The 21,136-nt window shown below is 38.1% G+C and overlaps 1 protein-coding gene across 2 annotated transcripts in view; it reads left to right on the plus strand.

The window, feature by feature from the left end:
• The window catches only part of LOC139479023 (uncharacterized), a 190,168-nt gene that overhangs the window by 27,308 nt on the left and 141,724 nt on the right, over window positions 1–21,136 (plus strand). For both annotated transcript variants that reach the window (XM_071261760.1, XM_071261767.1), the window contains exon 3: window positions 19,971–20,013. In XM_071261760.1, coding sequence (XP_071117861.1) covers window positions 19,971–20,013 — 43 coding nt within the window. The remainder of the gene's footprint in view (window positions 1–19,970; window positions 20,014–21,136) is intronic.

Here is a 21,136-nt window from a genome sequence, read left to right on the forward strand (position 1 = left end):
TGTACAGTAAGGTTTGCATGGATAGTCCCTGATGTGTTCTGTACTGTACAGTAAGGGCTACATGGATAGTCCCTGATGTGTTCTGTACTGTACAGTAAGGGCTACATGGATAGCCACTGATGTGTTCTGTACTGTACAGTAAGGGCTACATTGATAGTCTGTGGTGTGTTCTGTACTGTACAGCAAGGGCTACATGAATAGTCCCTGATGTGTTCTGTACTGTGCAGTAAGGGCTATATGGATAGTCCCTTATGTGTTTGGTACTGTACAGTAAGGGCTACATGGATAGTCCCTGATGTGTTCTGTACTGTACAGTAAGGGCTACATGGATAGTCCCTGATGTGTTCTGTACTGTGCAGTAAGGGCTACATGGATAGTCCCTGATGTGTTCTGTACTGTACAGCAAGGGCTACATGGATAGTCCCTGATGTGTTCTGTAGTGTACAGTAAGGGCTACATGGATAGTCCCTGATGTGTTCTGTACTGTACAGTAAGGGCTACATGGATAGTCCCTGATGTGGTCTGTAGTGTATAGTAAAGGCAACATGAATAGTCCCTGATGTGTTCTGTACTGTGCAGTAAGGGCTATATGGATAGTCCCTTATGTGTTTGGTACTGTACAGTAAGGGCTACATGGATAGTCCCTAATGTGTTCTGTACAGTAACGGCAAAATGGATGGTCCCTGATGTGTACTGTACAGCAAGGGCTCCATGGATAGTCTGTGTCGTGTTCTGTACTGTACAGTAAGGGCTACATGGATAGTCCCTGATGTGTTCTGTACTGTGCAGTAAGGGCTATATGGATAGTCCCTTATGTGTTCGGTACTGTACAGTAAGGGCTACATTGATAGTCTGTGGTGTGTTCTGTACTGTACAGCAAGGGCTACATGAATAGTCCCTGATGTGTTCTGTACTGTGCAGTAAGGGCTACATGGATAGTCCCTGATGTGTTTGGTACTGTACAGTAAGGGCTACATGGATAGTCCCTGATGTGTTCTGTAGTGTACAGTAAGGGCTACATGGATAGTCCCTGATGTGTTCTGTACTGTGCAGTAAGGGCTATATGGATAGTCCCTTATGTGTTTGGTACTGTACAGTTAGGGCTACATGGATAGTCCCTGATGTGTTCTGTACAGTAAGGGCTACATGGATAGTCCCTGATGTGTTCTGTACTGTACAGTAAGGGCTACATGGATAGTCTGTGGTGTGTTCTGTACTGTACAGCAAGGGCTACATGAATAGTCCTTGATGTGTTCTGTACTGTGCAGTAAGGGCTATATGGATAGTCCCTTATGTGTTTGGTACTGTACAGTAAGGGCTACATGGATAGTCTGTGGTGTGTTCTATACAGTAAGGGCAACATGGATAGTCCATGATGTGTTCTGTACTGTACTGTACAGGAAGGGCTTCATGGATAGTCCTTGATGTGATCTGTACTGTACAGGAAGGGCTACATGGATAGTCCCTGATGTGATCTGTACTGTACAGGAAGGGCTACATGGATAGTCCCTGATGTGATCTGTACTGTACAGGAAGGGCTACATGGATAGTCCTTGATGTGATCTGTACTGTACAGGAAGGGCTACATGGATAGTCCCTGATGTGATCTGTACTGTACAGGAAGGGCTACATGGATAGTCCTTGATGTGATCTGTACTGTACAGGAAGGGCTACATGGATAGTCCCTGATGTGATCTGTACTGTACAGGAAGGGCTACATGGATAGTCCTTGATGTGATCTGTACTGTACAGGAAGGGCTACATGGATAGTCCCTGATGTGATCTGTACTGTACAGGAAGGGCAGGTGGCCAGACTCGCTGAGTTGGTTAATGCACATCGTATCCTTAATGCATAGGTCAATGCTCATGATATAGCTGGAATATTGCAGAGCGTTGCATTAAACAATATACAAACAAACAATTATTTAAGCTTAGTTTTCTTGAATGTTATTGTTTGCAGGCTTTTTTCTTTTTTCCAAAAACAAACACCACAAATAATTATTTGGAATAATTTAATTATTACATTGCACTTTTCAAAACATCACTATTGACAATTTTCAATTTAGTTTGTTAATAACTAAGGCATATATTCGGACACCATGGTACTAAGATAATGTGCTGAATGATCTAGCAAACAGTTTGGTACTTTTATGTTCGTGCAATACACTGTTTGTGGCATGTTTATCAGCAATGTTGAAACATCATACACCAAATATGAATACTAGCCCATTGTTCAAAATTGTAAATATGTCACATTCTTGGTCTCAACATTGGAGATTTACTTATTTTCAAAGTACAAATTGTTGGAACTTCATAATGTGGAAGGGTCACAGATGTCCCAGACATTTGAAGCACAACAATTTGGTGCGCAGATTTGCTTTCCATGGGCACAACAGAAACCAATGATCATGGCTTTGAATCCTGGTTGCCTAAATTATGTTCCTAGGTTTGTCAACACTGTTGTGCACATGTGCTTGTTGGTTTCACCAAAGTGCTTAAAGTCTAACACCCACATCACTTCAGGATTTCCCCCCAAGCTGACACGGCAAGATTTAACTGGAATACTGTTCAAAGCGGGATTAAACACAACTCACTCCCTTACCCATGTAGAGCTTGCTTGTGCCAGTAAGATTAATTATACAGGGCAATAGGTCAAATATCTACAATTTTTACCCGAATGTGGACATTGTTAAAAGGATTGTGAAAGTAATTGATCTCTTGATATGGGTGAGCTACAAGAAGATAATTATCGACATTAGATACTGCAATGTGACATTAAAAGACTGGAAGTGCATGTTTATACATTCAGAAAGCTCAAGAGGTTAAAAATGTGAACAACTGACATAGAATAAATAAACTAATCTCTGTATTTCAAAATTATTTTGACAGTAAATAGTGAGTCAACCAGTCAAGTGTAGCAATATCCGTTTTTTGTGTGTGAAAACATTGTCAACAGAAATGTCCCCTGAGCTAAAGGAAAGGCATTCATCTTAGGCATCCAAAGAAAAGAAATTTGTTGGGCAATTGTAGAACATCACTCTAAAATAGACCAGCCAAGGCAACACCCGATGCCCTGGTGATTACGATATTTCATTTTTCTGACATTTTTTCCCGCCACTCAATCAGTTATGATTAAACCGGAGTCCAAACCAAAAATGATTGAAACCTCGTCTTACATGCCTTTTTTCTTTTGCTGGGTCAAATCGTCAGTAACAGGCGAGAGACAATTTAAAATCAAATCTATCATGAATATTTCTCGAAGAATCTTTGGCAGGCCGTGAAAGCTTCAATCCAGTTTTGAAAGTCGCATCGTCCAAATTGATGAAGATTCCAAGGCCAGAATTTTATGGAGTTTTTGAGGGACCAAGGAATTGATTTATATGAAGTGGTTTCCTTTTTTATGATTCATGGAGTTTTGAGAAGGATATTGTCTTTTTGTCAGAAGCCATTGATTCCTACTTCATATGGCCGTGCTTACATTTGGATGATCTTTACAGATTGAAGATGTGTAAATAAAAAATCTGTACCTTCTCCATCATGTGCGATTTTCAATTTTTGGGACTGTTTTGCAAAATGGAATGTGTTGTTTCTGAAAAACACTGATTTCTAACCAAACATCAGCGGTACTAAATTTTCTGGTTTCTTTTGTTTTGTACTCTTATAATATTTCAACAAAATTGTAAATGTTAGCGTCTTGAAAAATTTGATTGTCTATGGCAACTGTAAGCATGCATGGATGGTTTGCTCTGATTTATTTTAATCTCCTTGAAAATCAAATGATGTGAAAGGTATAAAAAAAAATTCTGTAATTCAAGAAAATTGTAAAATAATTTGAAAAGGGTTATGATTCACGATTCATATATTGATGTCACATGTTCGTATGGAATAACAACTTTAATGTAACACTGTTTAATAACTGACATTCAATATGCAATCAACAAGAACTCCAATCAGTTGAATTGCGAAAAAAAAGTCACAGGAAAATTCAATAACTTCTAAATGAAATTAATGAACCAGTACCAAAAAATATATTACATGTTGAAATTTGATTATGTCCTAATGGTGCTGTGTACATCTGTGGGAGAGTTGCGACCAGTCAAGACCCATATGAAGGGTGATGAATCCGTCAACTGACCCCAACTGACCGACATTCTCCAGCGGCTGTCAAAAACTATAAATTTACTAATTTGACAGATCACCAGGAAGCATAATGTCAAAAAGCAAAATGGTAACAGCCAGAGCACTAATTAATACACTTGTGCTTCAAAAGACCTATTGGTCAATGTCAATTTCACGTCACAGATGGAAAGATATTGACGAGTGGCTATTTCATTTATTGTATTATTAGTGTGGAGATATCATATGTCAAGAGTTATTTATGAACCTATTCTTAAACCTGTTTTAGTATATGTAACCTGTATTATTTTATTATTAAACATTCTTTCAAATTCCATAGCTTGTAATATTTGTTGTTAAGGTTAGATCAATGATAGGAGTTTCACATATATGAATTAGCCAAAGTGGTTGGTATTTTCGTAGATGAGCTTGCATAAATGGATTTTTCTTTCATCTCAAATGAAACTGTGAACAAACTTTATATTGAGACATTTTACTCTTCCTCAAATCCCTTGTTTACCTTTTTGTGCAATATGGTATCCCCCAGTTGACAAGGGGATTGACATTACTGTTCATCTTTATTCATTAAACATCAGTTCGTCTCTTTAATGTTTGGTCCTATTGTCAAAGGCAAGTTTTCCAGTGAGTGTTGATTGCCAGCGTTGGTGAAGTGTATCAACCCAGCGAGACTAGTCACCACACACACTGCAATTATCCAAGGAGATCAATTTCAAACCACAATGCTCCCACTGCATGGAACGTCATGTTTCTATGCCAGAACCCGAGTCACTTGTTCCGACTTTCTTCCAACTCATCTCACCAACAACAAAATGCAACTTGGCGCAAGAATTAGATCACAGCTGATCACAAGAGGGGATGAGTTTTGCGGCAATCAGTTCGACTCACGAGCTCCAATGCAACCGTTTTTGTCAACGAGCGACTGAACAAATTCTCATCCCAGCCACTTATACCAAAAACCACAAGAGCAGAAAGCGTGGCTTGAGTTGCGTTATGTCTGCGGTTTTGCCGATTTATTTCTCACTTGGCATCTCTGTCTGGTCCTGCAGTGCCACGGAGTAGCCTATTGTTACAAGGCAGCCCTGTTAAATCACATTTAATTTCCTGTGTTCAGGCTCTTTTGATCAGTTCATGAGACCTCTTATGTCAAAAATAATTTTTTTTTGTGTTCGCCTCGCATGTGTGTCAATTTAGCTATACAATAAGAGATTAGCTTATGCATGAAGATACCCAATGTCATGAGAGTGCGTGATCCCATTTGAATCTGTCATGGCAGCCATTATTTGAGGTGCTCCTGACAGTTGATGTTAGATATCACGCTCTTTTTCCACAATTGCTCTAAAGCCATGATGTTCCTCTTTGGTCGAGCTAAAGCAAACATGAGACGGTGAGGGCAATCTAACTGCTGCTCTATATAAACGTTGTTCATTTCACGAATTGACCGCGAAGGCAAGACATCTAATCAAGGGTAGTCCACTCTATAGTTTGCGGGGAATTATGTTTTTTGCGTTTATCAATATCTGGAAAAAGGAAATGTCATTTCAGTCATATGAGGATAACACAAGCCCTTTTCAAATATCCCGCAAAGCAATTTATCGAAGCCTTTTCGGGCACTGAGTCACAACCCTGTATTTTACTCTCTGTCGTCGGTTTCACCTTATGTCAATGGGATCTCATGAAAAAGATGAAATTGATTGCAAGCTTTATGTAACCAATGCTTTGTGTTGGAAGAGACCCACATTTGTAGGAATTTCAGTAAATATTTAGACAAATTTTTATTGCAAGTTGCTGTGCTTCATAAATAGGGTCTATTCACCTCTGTCATGTTGGGAACCTTTTATGTCAATTGAATTTCACCCCCATATCTTTGCAGCTCATCAGTGGTGTTGAGAAAGAGGACTGATTTAAAACTTTCACTAATCACATGTTCCATTCAGCCACCCCTCATATCATACAGCAGAATTCAAATTAAAAACAATTTTGATATTGTAATATCTGCAAATTTAATTTATTGGGTGCTTAGGCCATAGATGAAAAGATTTTAATCTCCCTGGGCAAACTTACCCCTCTTTGGCAAGTCTTTTCTAGATTCTTAACAGCCCTCGTAAAATCTTGTGCTCCTTAAAGTGCAAACTACTAAATTTATTCTTTAAGATTTTCATGAAAATAAGAAAGATTTTAATGGAAATCTAGACTAATTGGATATCATATTCAAAGGAACTTTATGTTGCAAGCATTTGCATATAAGGTTTACAGTTAATGATGACAGCCATAAACAGGATAACCCGACACTGAGTCATTGCTGCAGAAGCAGAGTGTAATGTTACCTTATTTAGAACACCGAAAATGTATGGATAAACTTTTGAAATCTATTTTTATTTCCATAATTGTTTTGCAAGCTTATGTATGTTTTTACATTAAGTTAATGCTGGTCTATATAAGCATGGTACAGTGATTTAATGTATTCATTTTGTCACACACTCACTCACTCGATACAGGTCTACACTGTTGGTCAATGGGATAACCCACCGTATGACTGTTACAGGGAAGACTCAGATGTTACTGTGGTATTATTATGTGGAGCCTATCTTGGTGCCCACCCATGGTATAGGTAAAAGATAGGTAAAAACCACTTTCACTCATCCCAGGTCAGCCTGACATATCTGCATCCTTGCTTAAATAGATCTCCCTCAGTTCATCAGATCAAAACATCTTAATGCTGAACAAAACCTATTTACCCTTAATATTAATATTAACATAAATAAATTAATTATTTATCAAGTTTTATTTTATGGATTGAAAAGTTTGCTGATGCAACTTTTGAAATTTGTTGAAAGTGTTTGGGGGCACCAGCTGCTGATGTGACTTATTCAGCTTCACCATGGCAGGAAGTTTTTGATGACGTGAAACTTCAGTTTTAGGTGTCTCAAAACCTGTGACTTAATTCCAAGTAACACAAAGCCTTTCATCCTCCACTTTCTGCAGGACAGATGTTGAAAAAATGAGATCTGATTTACTGGTACATATGAAATATGATTCAAAAGCAGGATGACATCAGTGGCAAGGTTTATTAAAAATAGTTACGATGTCATTTCGAACATGAAACAAGTTTACGTTCCAGCTATCTCTATCCTATACAGCTTCCATAGAGAATATAATCTTCAATTACTGAATCTTGTTGGTTCTTTATTTCCTCCCTTTAAAGATAATGATTTATTACCATAGATGTCATAAGGATGTAATTTCCTTTGAGAATAAAACTCATTTAGATTATATTTTTTTTAAAACTAAGACGACTGAAATTAACACTTAATCCTGTGAAATTTCCTGCTAAGCTCTCTCTATTATTACACGAAATATGATTTTTGAAAAAAATCTTGATATTGCTAACAGTGAACAATAAAATTTCAACATATGGCGTGATAAAACTTTATCTCTGTCACTGACTAAATCTCAGGCAGCCATTTTGAATTTTAAAATTTCCAGATTTCAACAATGTCATAAAAAGCCACTTGAATATCCCACAATTCTTTGTTTTCACACCGATAGCCATGACGTGCTGAGATGATTGGGAACACAATGAGCTTGTGTTATATGGCAAATCCTTCGTGGGCAAATTTGAAGAGATACAGTCACAGGCAGAGAGTTTTTAACATTATTGCGATGGCTAATCCAAGGCTTAGTTTGCCAAGAATTTAGAGTCTCATAGGGACGTTGAATGCTCATTCAGATTTGTGAAGTGCAGTAATCTTGCGTTTAGTTTTGAAAATTTAGCACCACAAGGAATCGGCCAACGGCTATCAAGAAACGTGGAGTGGCGAATCTCCAGTCTAATGAATCCCGCATTGTAATCGTGGCTTGTCACCGATGATGTACCATTATTACCCAACGGTAGGGAAGAGCTCTTCACAGATTTCGCACCTCATTAGCTAGAGCAACATGATTTGAGAGGACTTGGTATCCAATGGACAATTGCGGGCCAAGATGAACCATTATTACTGTTAGCCATAGTGTAAAGACATGCTTGAAACACAGGAAAACAGCCTATTATTGCTAATAAGTTGTCATGAGAGTAGCAGGAGTTGACAGCTTCCTACACACAAAACATTCCATTATAACTATTATCTGCTGTTAGGGAAGTAGCGTTTTGTTTTTGCTGTCATTAGTTGTCAGTAAAGTGTAATGGATACATTATCCGCTTTTCAAATTCATATACCGTTCATGATTTATTTGGAAGGATTATGGAAAAAGGCATATTTTTGTTAATATGTGAAATCACAACTCTATTTCTGAAATGAAATGACAGAATTTCTGTAAAATCAAGCAATTCGGCAGTACTCATTGAAGTACATATTTAATATATAGAGGTTATCATGCGAGTGTGTTTGGGGATGGTAAATATCCTGCATTAGGAATAAACATTGTATTTCACGAGCCTTGGCGAGCTAAATACATAGTGTTTATTCCTAATACAGGATATTTACCATCCCCAAACACACAAGCGTGATAACCTCTTTATCATATAATGTCATTCTTTAATTCTGTGCTTCAAAATCGCTTTCCCTCTTTCACAAACATTACTAAAACATTGCGAGTTTTCCTGGAATGCGCACATTAATATTTATTACGTCACAGGGTAAGTGATGTGTCAGTTGGACAGTGACAGTAGCCAATATAGTTCCAACTGAAATCTGTTTCTTATACAGTGGCGAAGCAACATATATGCAAAACAACTATTGTTTTTAATTGCCTTTTGCGGCAATACATCGGTCTGTCCGCTAGAGTAACTGCCCTTTGTCAAAGGTAAGCTACTCTAACCCTAGTCTATGAGACGTCACAGCCACGGTCAGACGATGTTGACAGTCGGTCTGTCCTGTCATAGTTAAGAAGTGTAGTCAGATGTACACAAAGCGACAAAACGAAACAAGGTAACAATTCAAACATATTTTGGCCAAATCCAACTATTTTAATTTGAGGAGAAGGTTTCAAGCCGCAGTGGTCTACAAGCACAAATGTGCCCTCACAAAATTGTTCGCGAAATTTTTATTCCCAAAGGTGCCAAAACTTATAAAATGCCTTAGCTACATTACAGTTAGACACTCATTTTCAGTATATTAGACTGTTCTTTTGATAATGATAGCAATTATCCCTGTAGTTTATCCAGATTCCTGATGGTTAATTCTGACTCGATCGCCGAATGACGAGGGTGACGCCATGTTTGTTTATAAACAGTGAAAATAGTCCCTACTTGACCTTTGATATTTGCTTCTCTATCCGCATATGACCCCAACGGATATCATTTTTATCCGTTGGCTTTATCCTGCCGAGAAACCTACCCATTATATGATAAAAATAAGTATCTGTAGTTGTATATCTCTGATGATCCATTACTCATTAACATAAATGACATGGTATTTCAATCCTAATACTCAGACTCAAACATGAAATGTGCATTATTAGTTGTAGAAAATGAGAAAATGCAAACATATTCCTATGTATGTTTGTATACCAAGTACTCATGGTATTCAATTATTTGGTCAGTTTACATTTAAAACGGGGCCCAGTGGTTAAATTGTTTGGTCATTATGCAGTTGACTCTGGTTCTATTCTGTCCATGGTTACAGACCCGGGTTCGATTCCCGACATGGGTACAATGTGTGAAGCCCATTTCTGGTGTCCCCCGCCGTGATATTGCTGGAATATTGCTAAAAGCGGCGTAAAACCATACTCACTCACTCCATGGTTACAGTGTGTGTGAAGCCCAGTTCTGGTTTCCTTTGCTGTGATATTTCCGGAAAATTGATAAAAGCTGCTCACTCACTCACTCACTCACTCACTCACCAATTGATACTAGTCAAAGGTGTCACGATTCACTGTGCAGAGTTGCATCTATTTTTAGGTTTGTCAACACCATACCAATGCTCATGGATTTCTCCAGAGTGGTTAAGTCTTTTTCCTCTCACATTAATTAAGCTGTCCTGATGTAACTGAAATGTTCTATTCAGAGCACCATTAAATCAAACCCACTCGCTCACTGTATCACACTGCCCTGTGCGTAGGTATCGGTGTTAAATGAAAGGAGACTCACACTATGGCTGTCAGCTCAGATATGTTTCTAAGTGCAAAAACTACCATTTTGTGTCAGAACTGGTTCAGCACTACCTCCTTTGGCTTTCATTGAGCTTGTTTTGAAAAGAAATAACACAGTTGATCTACTGATCTTTGGAAAGATTCTTTTTGCACTGAAATCTGTGATGTCACCACAAGTGGCATATGTCAATAAATGAGGGGTGGGTTGTGTTTTTGGTTAAATGAAACATTTGTCAGTCATTGAACATTTTAAAAAATTGTTTATAGGTGAAATATTTCTCTATTAGAATATTCAAAAACACTTATGGCATATAAAACAAATCAGACAATGCACCTTTAATATTTCCAGTGGGTGAATGGGTGACCCAATCGTCTAAATCTTTTCAATTTGCTGTGCAGAGTTGCTTACCTTAGTCACTTCAGAAATGATCCAGGGTTCGAATCCCAGCGTGGCTCTGATAATGCTTCCTCTGTTTGTCAGCACCATATCCATGCTTATGGGTTTCACCAAGGTGGTTAACATCTGAGGCCTGCATAACTTCAGACTTTCATCCCACATCAAGCTGACACCCTATGATTTAACGGAAATCCTGTTCAAAGCTGTGTTAAATTCACTCACTCACTATTTCAGCTGATTGTATCGATGTCAGATAGTGTTATTACTACAAGTGATGGTGTTGACTGGTTTCAGTTATTACCTTAGCTTTTAATTTTTGTTGAAAAGTGTCAGTATTTGGGTTTTCCAAAGATCCTGAGGTTAAGTTTCTGTTGCCTTCAATCAAAGAAAAGTAAACAATATATAAATTAATAAATAAATAAAATGGACCCTTTCTCTGACACATCTTTTGAGTATATATATATATATATATATATATATATATATATATATATATGGATGTGTTTATGTCTATATAATCCAATAAAAGTTCAAACCTTCAATTTCCATGTAGTAATCTGCTTATATATATAATTCATATACATATGTGCTGTATATTATCAATAAAAAGTATGATTTATTAGGCTCTAAACATGAAACAATAAAATCTGTCTGACAATTTACCAATATAGGTCATCAAACCTCACATTATTGATTGATTTATACATTTCTAATGTTCCTGACATTCTGAACTGGACCATATTAAGAAAATATCTCAGACAAAAAAATATGGAAATGGCAAAAATGAACTCCACAGAGTGAAGGATTATGAATGTGCCTCAATACTCCCTAACACCGTTGCCGCCATTACGAGCATTGCTCACATTATTCACCCTGCCTCCTGGCTTTACCAGTTTGGAAAATGCCTTTAGCAGGTTTTAGATTAACAATTATGATTCAATTTTTTCTGGGTCCTCTATAAAAATATGACCACCCAGTGCCAGCTGGCGTGCTATTTTGTGCTTGTATGAATCCGGGGGTGCAAGACGTTCCCCACACATGAGGTCATGTTTTAATTAAATGTGGTAGTTGGTGGATTACCTTTCCCCTACAAAGGTTCATAATGCTGTGATATGGCAAAAGTCAGTTTTTCAATGGGGATGCGTCAAGACAGATTATTGCAGAGCGACACAGAGACTAAAGGTGTCGTTATCAAGGCCAGGGTGCAAAACTTTGGTCGTTTATGTGGCAGCCCTGAGCATTGTGGCTTTGTTCCATTGCTGATTTCCCCGTAGGCCGCAGGAGTTTGATAATTGTGGAGCGGAGATGATTAATCGTAGCCTATCGTGGGGAGCAATCACCACGCTGCCGTGTATTCATCAGCCACCAAGAAATGCCGCCAAAATGCAAAATTTCCCGCTTCAATCCCCAATGCATATTGCTTCATAAATTCTCAAATGCCTTATTACATTTAGATGTCAATTTCAACATCATAGCTAATCTATTTCAATTTCTCATAAAGACAACTTTAATGAGTATGCAGACAGATATACTGAAAGTGTATTTTATGCCATAATCATGTATTCTGATTCTGTTTTCCAGTTCTATTCTCTTTTATTCTTTACTTACATTTGAAAACAAACTAACCGTGTTGCACATAAGCTATTTTGTAGATGTTATCCCATACTAACATAAAAAGTTTATTTATTCTCATTGGGGAAGCAGATATTAATGTTATTTGTTCTAAAACAAAAATACAAATTTAACAAGATCAATGAACTCTCGTGAATATTACTTCAGAGGCAGAATTTGTCCGAAATGCACTTTATGTTCCAGGTTATAGTAAAAGTGTACCGTGATTGGATAAATAGGGCCCTTATCAGTGTGCAAAATACATCCTTGCCTTCTAGCTAGTGGCAAGCAAAATTTCAGTTAGACTAAAGAATCTGAAATGTCCCTATTCCGACTAGCTACTGAGATTTTAGTGGTGATTTTTTTTTATTCACTCCTCTTAGTTGATCAATGCAACCATCAAAAGTCAAATTAGTATCCATGATAAATCAAGGCTGCAACATATGAGTTACCCCCTTCATCTATATGACTGTATAACAAACATGTTTTGACTGGGTGTAATTCGTACTTTTAACTATCACCAGTTATGTTACTTCACAAACTTTGACTACCCATGTCAAACATTGCGAGGACGATGAACGTTTTTGGTTCTATTTTAACAACTTCAGGGGAGATAAGCCTGGCCCATATCTTATGTGAGAAATGAGAAAAACAGAATGCTGAAAAAACAGGCTGAGAACGAAACTTTCTTCCAAAAGTATCGGTGCAGTTTACGTGGCAAATTGCTGATAATACTCGTGAAATTTGAAACTGGTAAGTCACTTTTAAGGCCAGCTATCCCACCTGACCAGTTATATTTTGAGACAGTTTCACACACTGTCCTTAATACGCTTTGCTTGACAGTACACACCTACTAAACATGAAATGTCTGTATGAACACACTAGAATGGGATCCCAGTACGTTCTGCAATGCAGAATAGGCCTCCAGTACACCTTACTAAGGCAGAAAAGGTCTCCGTAGTCCTTGTCAGGTAGAATATAGATCCCCAGTACACCTTACAAGCAGAAAAGATCCCAGTTCACCTTGTAAGGCAAAATCTCCAGTACATCTTACCAAGTAGAAAGGGGATGGTGGGGTAGCGCAGTGGTAAAGCATTCACTCATCATGCAGAAGGGGTAGATTCAAGTCCCCACATGGGTACAATATGGGTTAAATTATAAACCATAATACAGCAAGTCATTCAACTGAGTATGCAGTCAAACAACATTTCATTTCTACAAAATCATCCCTTCACGTTCCTACTTTGAATGATAGAAACTGAACTATAAAAACATGTTTTCTCTGTAATTGTTTGCGAATTTGGAGTGCTTTCTAAACAGTATTTTTCTACATATTATGACATGTGCAAATGTTTTGTATCCCTGCAAACAATTTTGTTTAAAAAAAACTGTTTTTCTAATTATTTTTTTAGATTGCAATTGGATTTGCAGTGGGATTTAAACAGAGATGACCAAATTATGACTGGAAATTTTCCCATTGTCTTTTAAATTGCACCATAACTCATTTTCAGACCTTTTTGCATGGTTCATTCCATATTTTCAAATGACATCACACGTAAAGCTGTTAAAGTCATATTTGTCAAGTGCTTCAACCAAGATCACCATTTATGCTTGTCATGTTTCTGTGATAGCTGGGAGACAAAAAGAGTCGATAACCTTTGACATGACCATTACACATTTTATGATTTTTTCCGCCTGGAATGTCAAATGTGTGAACATTCAAATTGCACTTTCTGAGCACAGTCATGAGCAATAGTTGCCTTCACGGGCACAAAAACTTGTCCAGTTCATTTAACATGTAGCAAGATCTTGTCCTGGTGATAAGATGAAGGGTGAAAAGTTCTGATCTTCAGCCCTGAAATGCTTCTCGGGCCGAAGCGGGTCGATAGGAACATGAGTTTTTACGTTTTCGTGTTCGCTGCTTTGGTAATTCCCCACGAGTTGGTTTAACTGTCAGCTCAATAAGCGGCCTGTTTGTCAGAGGTGCATTTAGACATCATAGAATAACTTAATTTCTCTTTGTTACACTTTCTAACTCTGCCTCACTCTCGCGGGATGTCATTTTCTATTTGAATTACATGTCTGTCGAAGATAAAGAAGTAATTTGCTATCGCTAATTTGTAAAAAAATCAATGCTTGAAGGGCAATTACATCCATCAGGGTGCTACAGCCTCAGCCTCTGGACCCCACAAGGCTCGAAGCAGTAGCTCCGGCTTTTACCACCAATGACAAAAAGCGAAAATAAGCTGACAAATGTGCAAGGAGAAGTACAGCACTAAGTAAATTCAGCGAGAACCTTTTGTTAGGTGAAGAATCCTTACAAGCTTGTAGTTGTCAATGTCACTTGAGAGGTGTGAAATGAACACCCGTTGATTACAGTCAGTAGGGCTATCGATTAACTAAAGAAACAATTTGCTTTAACACATGCAGCTTCTGTTAACAAGAGATGTAGAGAGTACTCATGTGGAAGCCTTTGACAGGTGGATGCTCTTATGGGCCTCTGCTCGCTTTAGGTGATTTTCACTCTTTTCTCAATGGGATCCAAATTGACGGACAAATAGAGGTTTTAACAATAGAAAAACAACATTATTCCCTGTTCACGTCACAAGCACAGAAATGTTTAGATGTCAGACAAAAATCAGCTATTTAGAACAGATTTGTTTCAGTAGTGATTTATTATCCAAACAATGTCAAGGATTCTTAAATTCAAAGAGCAGATTGTCTGAAAATACAACAGCTGTATGGATGGTTTTGCTTGTCAAACATCTCTGGACAAAAGTGAAGATTATTCTCTTGACAGTTTGGTTAAAATGGACAGACTGCATTTTGGAAAGTGGTGTTCAGTTTAAATCGTCTCTGTCTCTTAGAGCGTTTTGTGGGCAGTTTTTAACAAGAATTTTATATCTTTGTATTTTGTATGGGACAGCGCCCATGACCATAAATTCCATCAATATTGGAAAAATCATAGTTTTGATAGAATCTTTTGATGCTGTTTTATTCTCGTTTTAGAATGTGTGAGACAACCTCGACTACACAATTTATGACTTGTTTTAAGTCAGTATCAGTCTGATATTCATCACAGCGCTAGGATTGTTTCTGTATAACGTAGATTTCTATCAAGAAATGTGTTTTTAATGCCATTGCCCCATCAAAGTAGATTCAGTCAATAGCTGGGGCCTATAATGTGTATAGAAATGGCCTGATTTAGCGTTCAAAAATCCAGAATTGCAGTCGATTCGTAATAATGCTCTATCGGAGAGTTGAAAGTCTTCTCTTATTACCATAAAATCCTTTTCATGTCAGGACCAAGATTTGCAAGGTTCTGATATTCAGTGTTGTACATCATTGCACGAGTCCATGTCAAACTTTCTGATTTGGCTGATCGCGGAAGATAATGAAATCTCTAGTCCTTCCTATCTCCAATTTCGGGGGTTATGTCAGTCGAGCAAAAACCAGAATAGCAATTAGCAGAACGGAAGAGGGTAGACAGTGAAGCTTAATCCTACATTGCCTCAAATGGCCCCCCGATTTATTGTTTTGCCATAGAGTGAACATGATTATGTTACAGGGCTTATTCACTGCTGACAGGATGGCCTCATATCAGCTATGACCTATGGTTATTATGGCCTGCCCTGTGGCAGTTATGGTGAAAATTGTCATGAAAGACTACCCCAATATTTCATCCTAGATTTTGTCAATATTGCCACGATTCGATGCCCACCAACATCGGAGGTTTAATTTTGATCCTGTTGGCGCAGACTTGGGGACATCGGAGTTATTTGATCGGCGCTAGAGGCCGCGAACTCAGCGCCATAATCTATCGAATCGCAATACGAGTCAAGATTGTTGTCATTATGAATGTCAAGGGGTGATCACCAAAGCCATTTCACAAGACCAACTTGCAAATGAAATTTCGACTGACGTTGGCTGAGGCTTTATCCCAGAGAGAATATGCTCTTGATTTTTTGTCATATTCAGAATACAAAATTCCTCAGATGTGTATAGAATCTCATTCCATCTTTGGAAGTAAATGCAGAATTGCACATAGTGATGGCCTTTCCAATTTGTTCCAAATAACCCCATCACCGCCATTGTGCGTGGCGATTGAGTCGACTTCGATTAGTCTCAACTCTGTGTTCGCTCTGCAGGGCTATGAATACTGTGATGTTTATTTCAAAGAATTGGATGAAAGTTTGAATAGGGAAAAATTTGATAAAAAAACATGATTTGAAAGCTTCAGTTCTTCCAAGAAGAGAAACCACAGACAAAAACATGTGATAAAGATGGCAAAAGGAAAAGAGGGATAACTTTCAAGTGGGTTAGTTCATATTTTTGCTGAAGGCTAATTGGCTCTCTTGTCATCTTTCTATTAAGCTTTATTAGTTTAGGGGCTTGGCTACGTCCTTGCGTATACTCCTCGCGACTTGTCAATATCGAGCTTATCCCCAAGCAGTTGTGTGTCCTTTCCCAGTATTGAAATGGTATTGAACTTTGCAGTCAAAGTCATTTTTAGTGCTTCCAAAGGCATCACGGCTCTTTGTCTGTGCTCTCTGATGCCATGTTTTCATTTAGCTGCTTTAACCGCAAACAGGAAACGTGACGGCAACCTCACAACTGAGGATTTCAAAATAGATTTTAACTTTTAAGATGGCATATTAAAATTGGCATTTTGTTTGAAGTGTGAATTAGGTTTTGTCCTTCATCAGATACTTACTTTCTTCTGAGCCTGCTCTTTTGGCAGAATGGTCAATGTGAAAGGATTGCGTTAAAACATGTCTTTGCCACTTTGGTATTTTTAATCCAGGTCAGTTGGGCACTATACTGTATCAGAACTACTAATTTTCTGGCTTTACAAGATCATGTAGAATTCATGTTTCATGTTTCAAATGTCAATATTTTGCAAGTGATACAGTTATTTTCCATGGTGTCACTGAAGAAAAGAGACACGTCTGTTTACATTCATATTTTATTTGCTGGCTGCACTGGGTGTATGATCAAATTTCCATAATTAATGACTTCAAGTAAAATACAAGAATTCATCATGCATGAAATCAGGATATTGTCAAAATTTGCTGGAATATATATGTACAATTACGTAGCATGAGGAAAAGAGATTTAAAATGTCTAATAAACGAAAATAACTGAGGGAGTGTATTTTAGAACATGCAGAAAATAACTATTTCAAGTTGTAATTTGTTCTCTGATAGCGTTATAGTGTTTGTTTTCATGGAGATGGAGATATAAATTTCAAGTTAATCATGAATATAGCTGTCCCATGTTTCAATATCATAATGAGCCTTGGCACTATTCTTTAAAAAAAATTCTGTGAGGTAACTTTTCAAAGGTTTGATGGCAGATAAAAGACTTAAGTAAGTAAATTTTGAGACATACTCCAAAACACATTGATATTTTTGTGTGAAAATGTCTTCCTCAAAGCGATTTATCAAAGAGCAACACACAAACCACAGTACCATTGCATAAATGTTTCCAAACCTTTGCACAACAGAAGTTATGGAGCAACATTGACACCTACATGTAAAAACCTTTTACAGAAAAGATGTTTACGGCATGTTGTCCATTTTACCAGAGATATCAATTCTCTTCAAAGCAAAATATGATGATTTTAGCTGTTAGTTGACAGTTAGCCTGAAGGGTTAATTCTGTGGCACTCTGAGTGTTCAACAGTGAAGCATGCATACCGCATAACTGTCCAGTCGTAGTGACTGAGTGGCAGAGTGAGCTGGACAGTGTGACAGCATTATTTCACAAAGATGTGCATTGCGAGAGCTATGATCCTTGATGATTTGCAATGACAAACAACCCATTCACAGCTGAGTGAAAGTCTTTAACTGCCACAATCATGTTCATGGGTTTGCATCCAACCCATGCTTATGATCCTTGGCTTGTCTGCAACCATCCCATATTTATGATTCTTGGCTTGTCTGCAACCTGCTCATGCTTATGATCCTTGGCTTGTCTGCAACCTGCTCATGCTTATGATCCTTGGCTTGTCTGCAACCTACCCATGCTTATGATCCTTGGCTTGTCTGCAACCTACACATGCTTATGATTCTTGGCTTGTCTGCAACCTGCTCATGCTTATGATTCTTGGCTTGTCTGGAACCTGCTCATGCTTATGATCCTTGGCTTGTCTGCAACCTACCCATGCTTATGATCCTTGGCTCGTCTGCAACCTACCCATGCTTATGATTCTTGGCTTGTCTGCAACCTGCTCATGCTTATGATTCTTGGCTTGTCTGGAACCTGCTCATGCTTATGATCCTTGGCTTGTCTGCAACCTACCCATGCTTATGATCCTTGGCTCGTCTGCAACCTACCCATACTTATGATTCTTGGCTTGTCTGCAACCTACCCATGCTTATGATTCTTGGCTTGTCTGCAACCTGCTCATGCTTATGATCCTTGGCTTGTCTGCAACCTACTCATGCTTATGATTCTTGGCTTGTCTGCAACCTGCTCATGCTTATGATCCTTGGCTTGTCTGCAACCTACTCATGCTTATGATCCTTAACTTGTCTGCAACGTACTCATGCTTATGATCCTTGGCTTGTCTGCAGCCTACCCATGCATATGTTCCTTGGCTTGTCTGCAACCTACTCATGATACTTTTAACCAGGGCAGTTGGACTTAAACCGGTCTCATAAATACTCAACTTCTGGCTTTACAAAATCATGTTGTTTATGCTGACTTGCTACTTTGTACTGAAATGTAGTACAAATCAGTGTTAACCCATTAGTCAATACATGATCCTCACCTGGCTATAGATACGTGATCCTCATGCGTCACCTGTTTATAGGTATGTGATCCTCATGCCTCACCTGTTTATAGGCATGTGATCCTCATGCCTCACCTGTTTATAGGCATGTGATCCTCATGCCTCACCTGTTTATAGGCATGTGATCCTCATGCCTCACCTGTTTATAGGCATGTGATCCTCATGCCTCACCTGTTTATAGGCATGTGATCCTCATGCCTCACCTGTTTATTGATACATGATCCATGTGAGGCAAATGTCTATTTATCATCCAAAACTGGCTCCCACAGAAGATATGGCTTGTGTGAGATCAAGCCTTGGAGTTTTTCCACTTTTATCACCTCTTGTTGATAACGGTATATTTGATATCAAAAGACACTCGGGTGAAATTCTCTGTATTCATGACCCTCATGAGTCACTATCTTACATGTGAAACCAACGTGGCACCTGTCTATAGGTACGTAATGCCAGGCAATCATTGTACAGTGCTCTGTATTTATTTGGTCTACTGTTGTGGGCACAGGTGGTGCAGTCTATTAACACACTGCAATTTGCTCTGCAGAGAAACCTATGGTCATGAGTTTTGATCTCAGATTTTCCCCAGTTATGTATTAAGGTTTGTCAGCACCATACTGTGCTCATGGGTTTCACCAAAGTGGTAAATGTCTAAGACCTGCTTTACATTGGGTTGTTTTCCCATATCAAGCTGACCTGCCGGGATATAACTGGAATACTGTTAGACCAAACTCTCTCACTGGGTAGGATGGATTACTCATTGATAGATAATTGTGCATCAGCAGATCAGAAAAATCATATGTAAATATGGATTTCTACATTACCAGAATGGACATTGGAAATGGATGGTTGTCTTTCTGTATGATGCCTGTTCATTATCAATAAGAGACCGTTTCATGTTCTGTTTGTTTAGTGAAAATAATATATGTCAATTTCTTTATTTTTCAGACCTGGATGAAATATTTGTGTGGGGGAATGGGAACAGCGGACAGTGAGTAATATCATAAAGATGTGGACATAAAAGGAAGTACCAAATATCAATTAATTTCTTGTTAGCCTTGATATTATTTAGCCACTGAGAGGAAGGCAGTGACATCTTGTCTGAAACTATAATTAGCAGTTCAAAGATCCTTACCATTTGCATATTTTAGATAGTGATGACTTAATGAAATGTACATGACACGTACATGACAACGGTTCTTTGTATTTCTTCAACAGTCTATTTTGTTCCCAGTATTAATTTTTTAATCATTTTCTGAGTAATAAGAAAGTTTATTTGCTGGGATCATTCTTTGATTTATATTAAATGTAGCCAGTCAGTGTTATTTGAACTCTGAATCTTCAACAGAGTAGTTGAATAAAAATCTTTTTTTATTTTGTGATAAGGCAACCAGCTTCCTTTCTGAGTAATAATTAGATTGAAATAAACAAGATGGCAATCAGAACCAAGTCTTTCATCCCTTGTTCCATTAATTACAATTTCAAAAAACGAATTGCCAATTTCACTTGTTATCATTTTCATCCCATGTATGAGTAATAGCAAAATACAAAAAACTTGTCAATTTCAGTAGATTTGATGTTTTTGACAGGGTCAGACGAGAGGTTGTGACATCTGTCCGCCAATCATCCAACAATATTTTACCCACTTGTCTTTAGCCACAGTGTCATGAGGGATTTGGTCCGTGTCTTTTACGCTTGCAGCAAGGAATTACTAATCTCTTTGTCTGTAGTTGGGGGTAATTTTCCCTCGCACCGCTCCCCAAACCTCGCCACCTCCTACCATCGTCTTTTTTACATCGGCCAATATTAATGAATTAAATGAACGTCAATATCTTTGTTGGAGGCTAGGGGCTTGCGGTTTCTGGACCATGCCTTTCAGATGCCATGCTTTGATGTTAATTTCACGAAATCAAAGCTAATATTACCAAATCAAATGACTACACGGTTCTCTCACTGTAATCAGCTTTTATTGGCTGTAGGGAAGGGATTGCAATGCTTAACACTTTAAAACATCATTACTAAACTCTCTAATCAGTGTTAGGGATTTCTGAGTAGGTATCTGTCATTACTGTTGTGTATTTGAACAATGGCGTCTCATTATTTCCACATCAGTC

The sequence above is a fragment of the Haliotis cracherodii genome, unplaced genomic scaffold, assembly GCF_022045235.1.
Source record: "Haliotis cracherodii isolate W230 unplaced genomic scaffold, xgHalCrac1.p SCAF_1, whole genome shotgun sequence".
Taxonomy (NCBI): Eukaryota; Metazoa; Mollusca; class Gastropoda; order Lepetellida; family Haliotidae; genus Haliotis; species Haliotis cracherodii.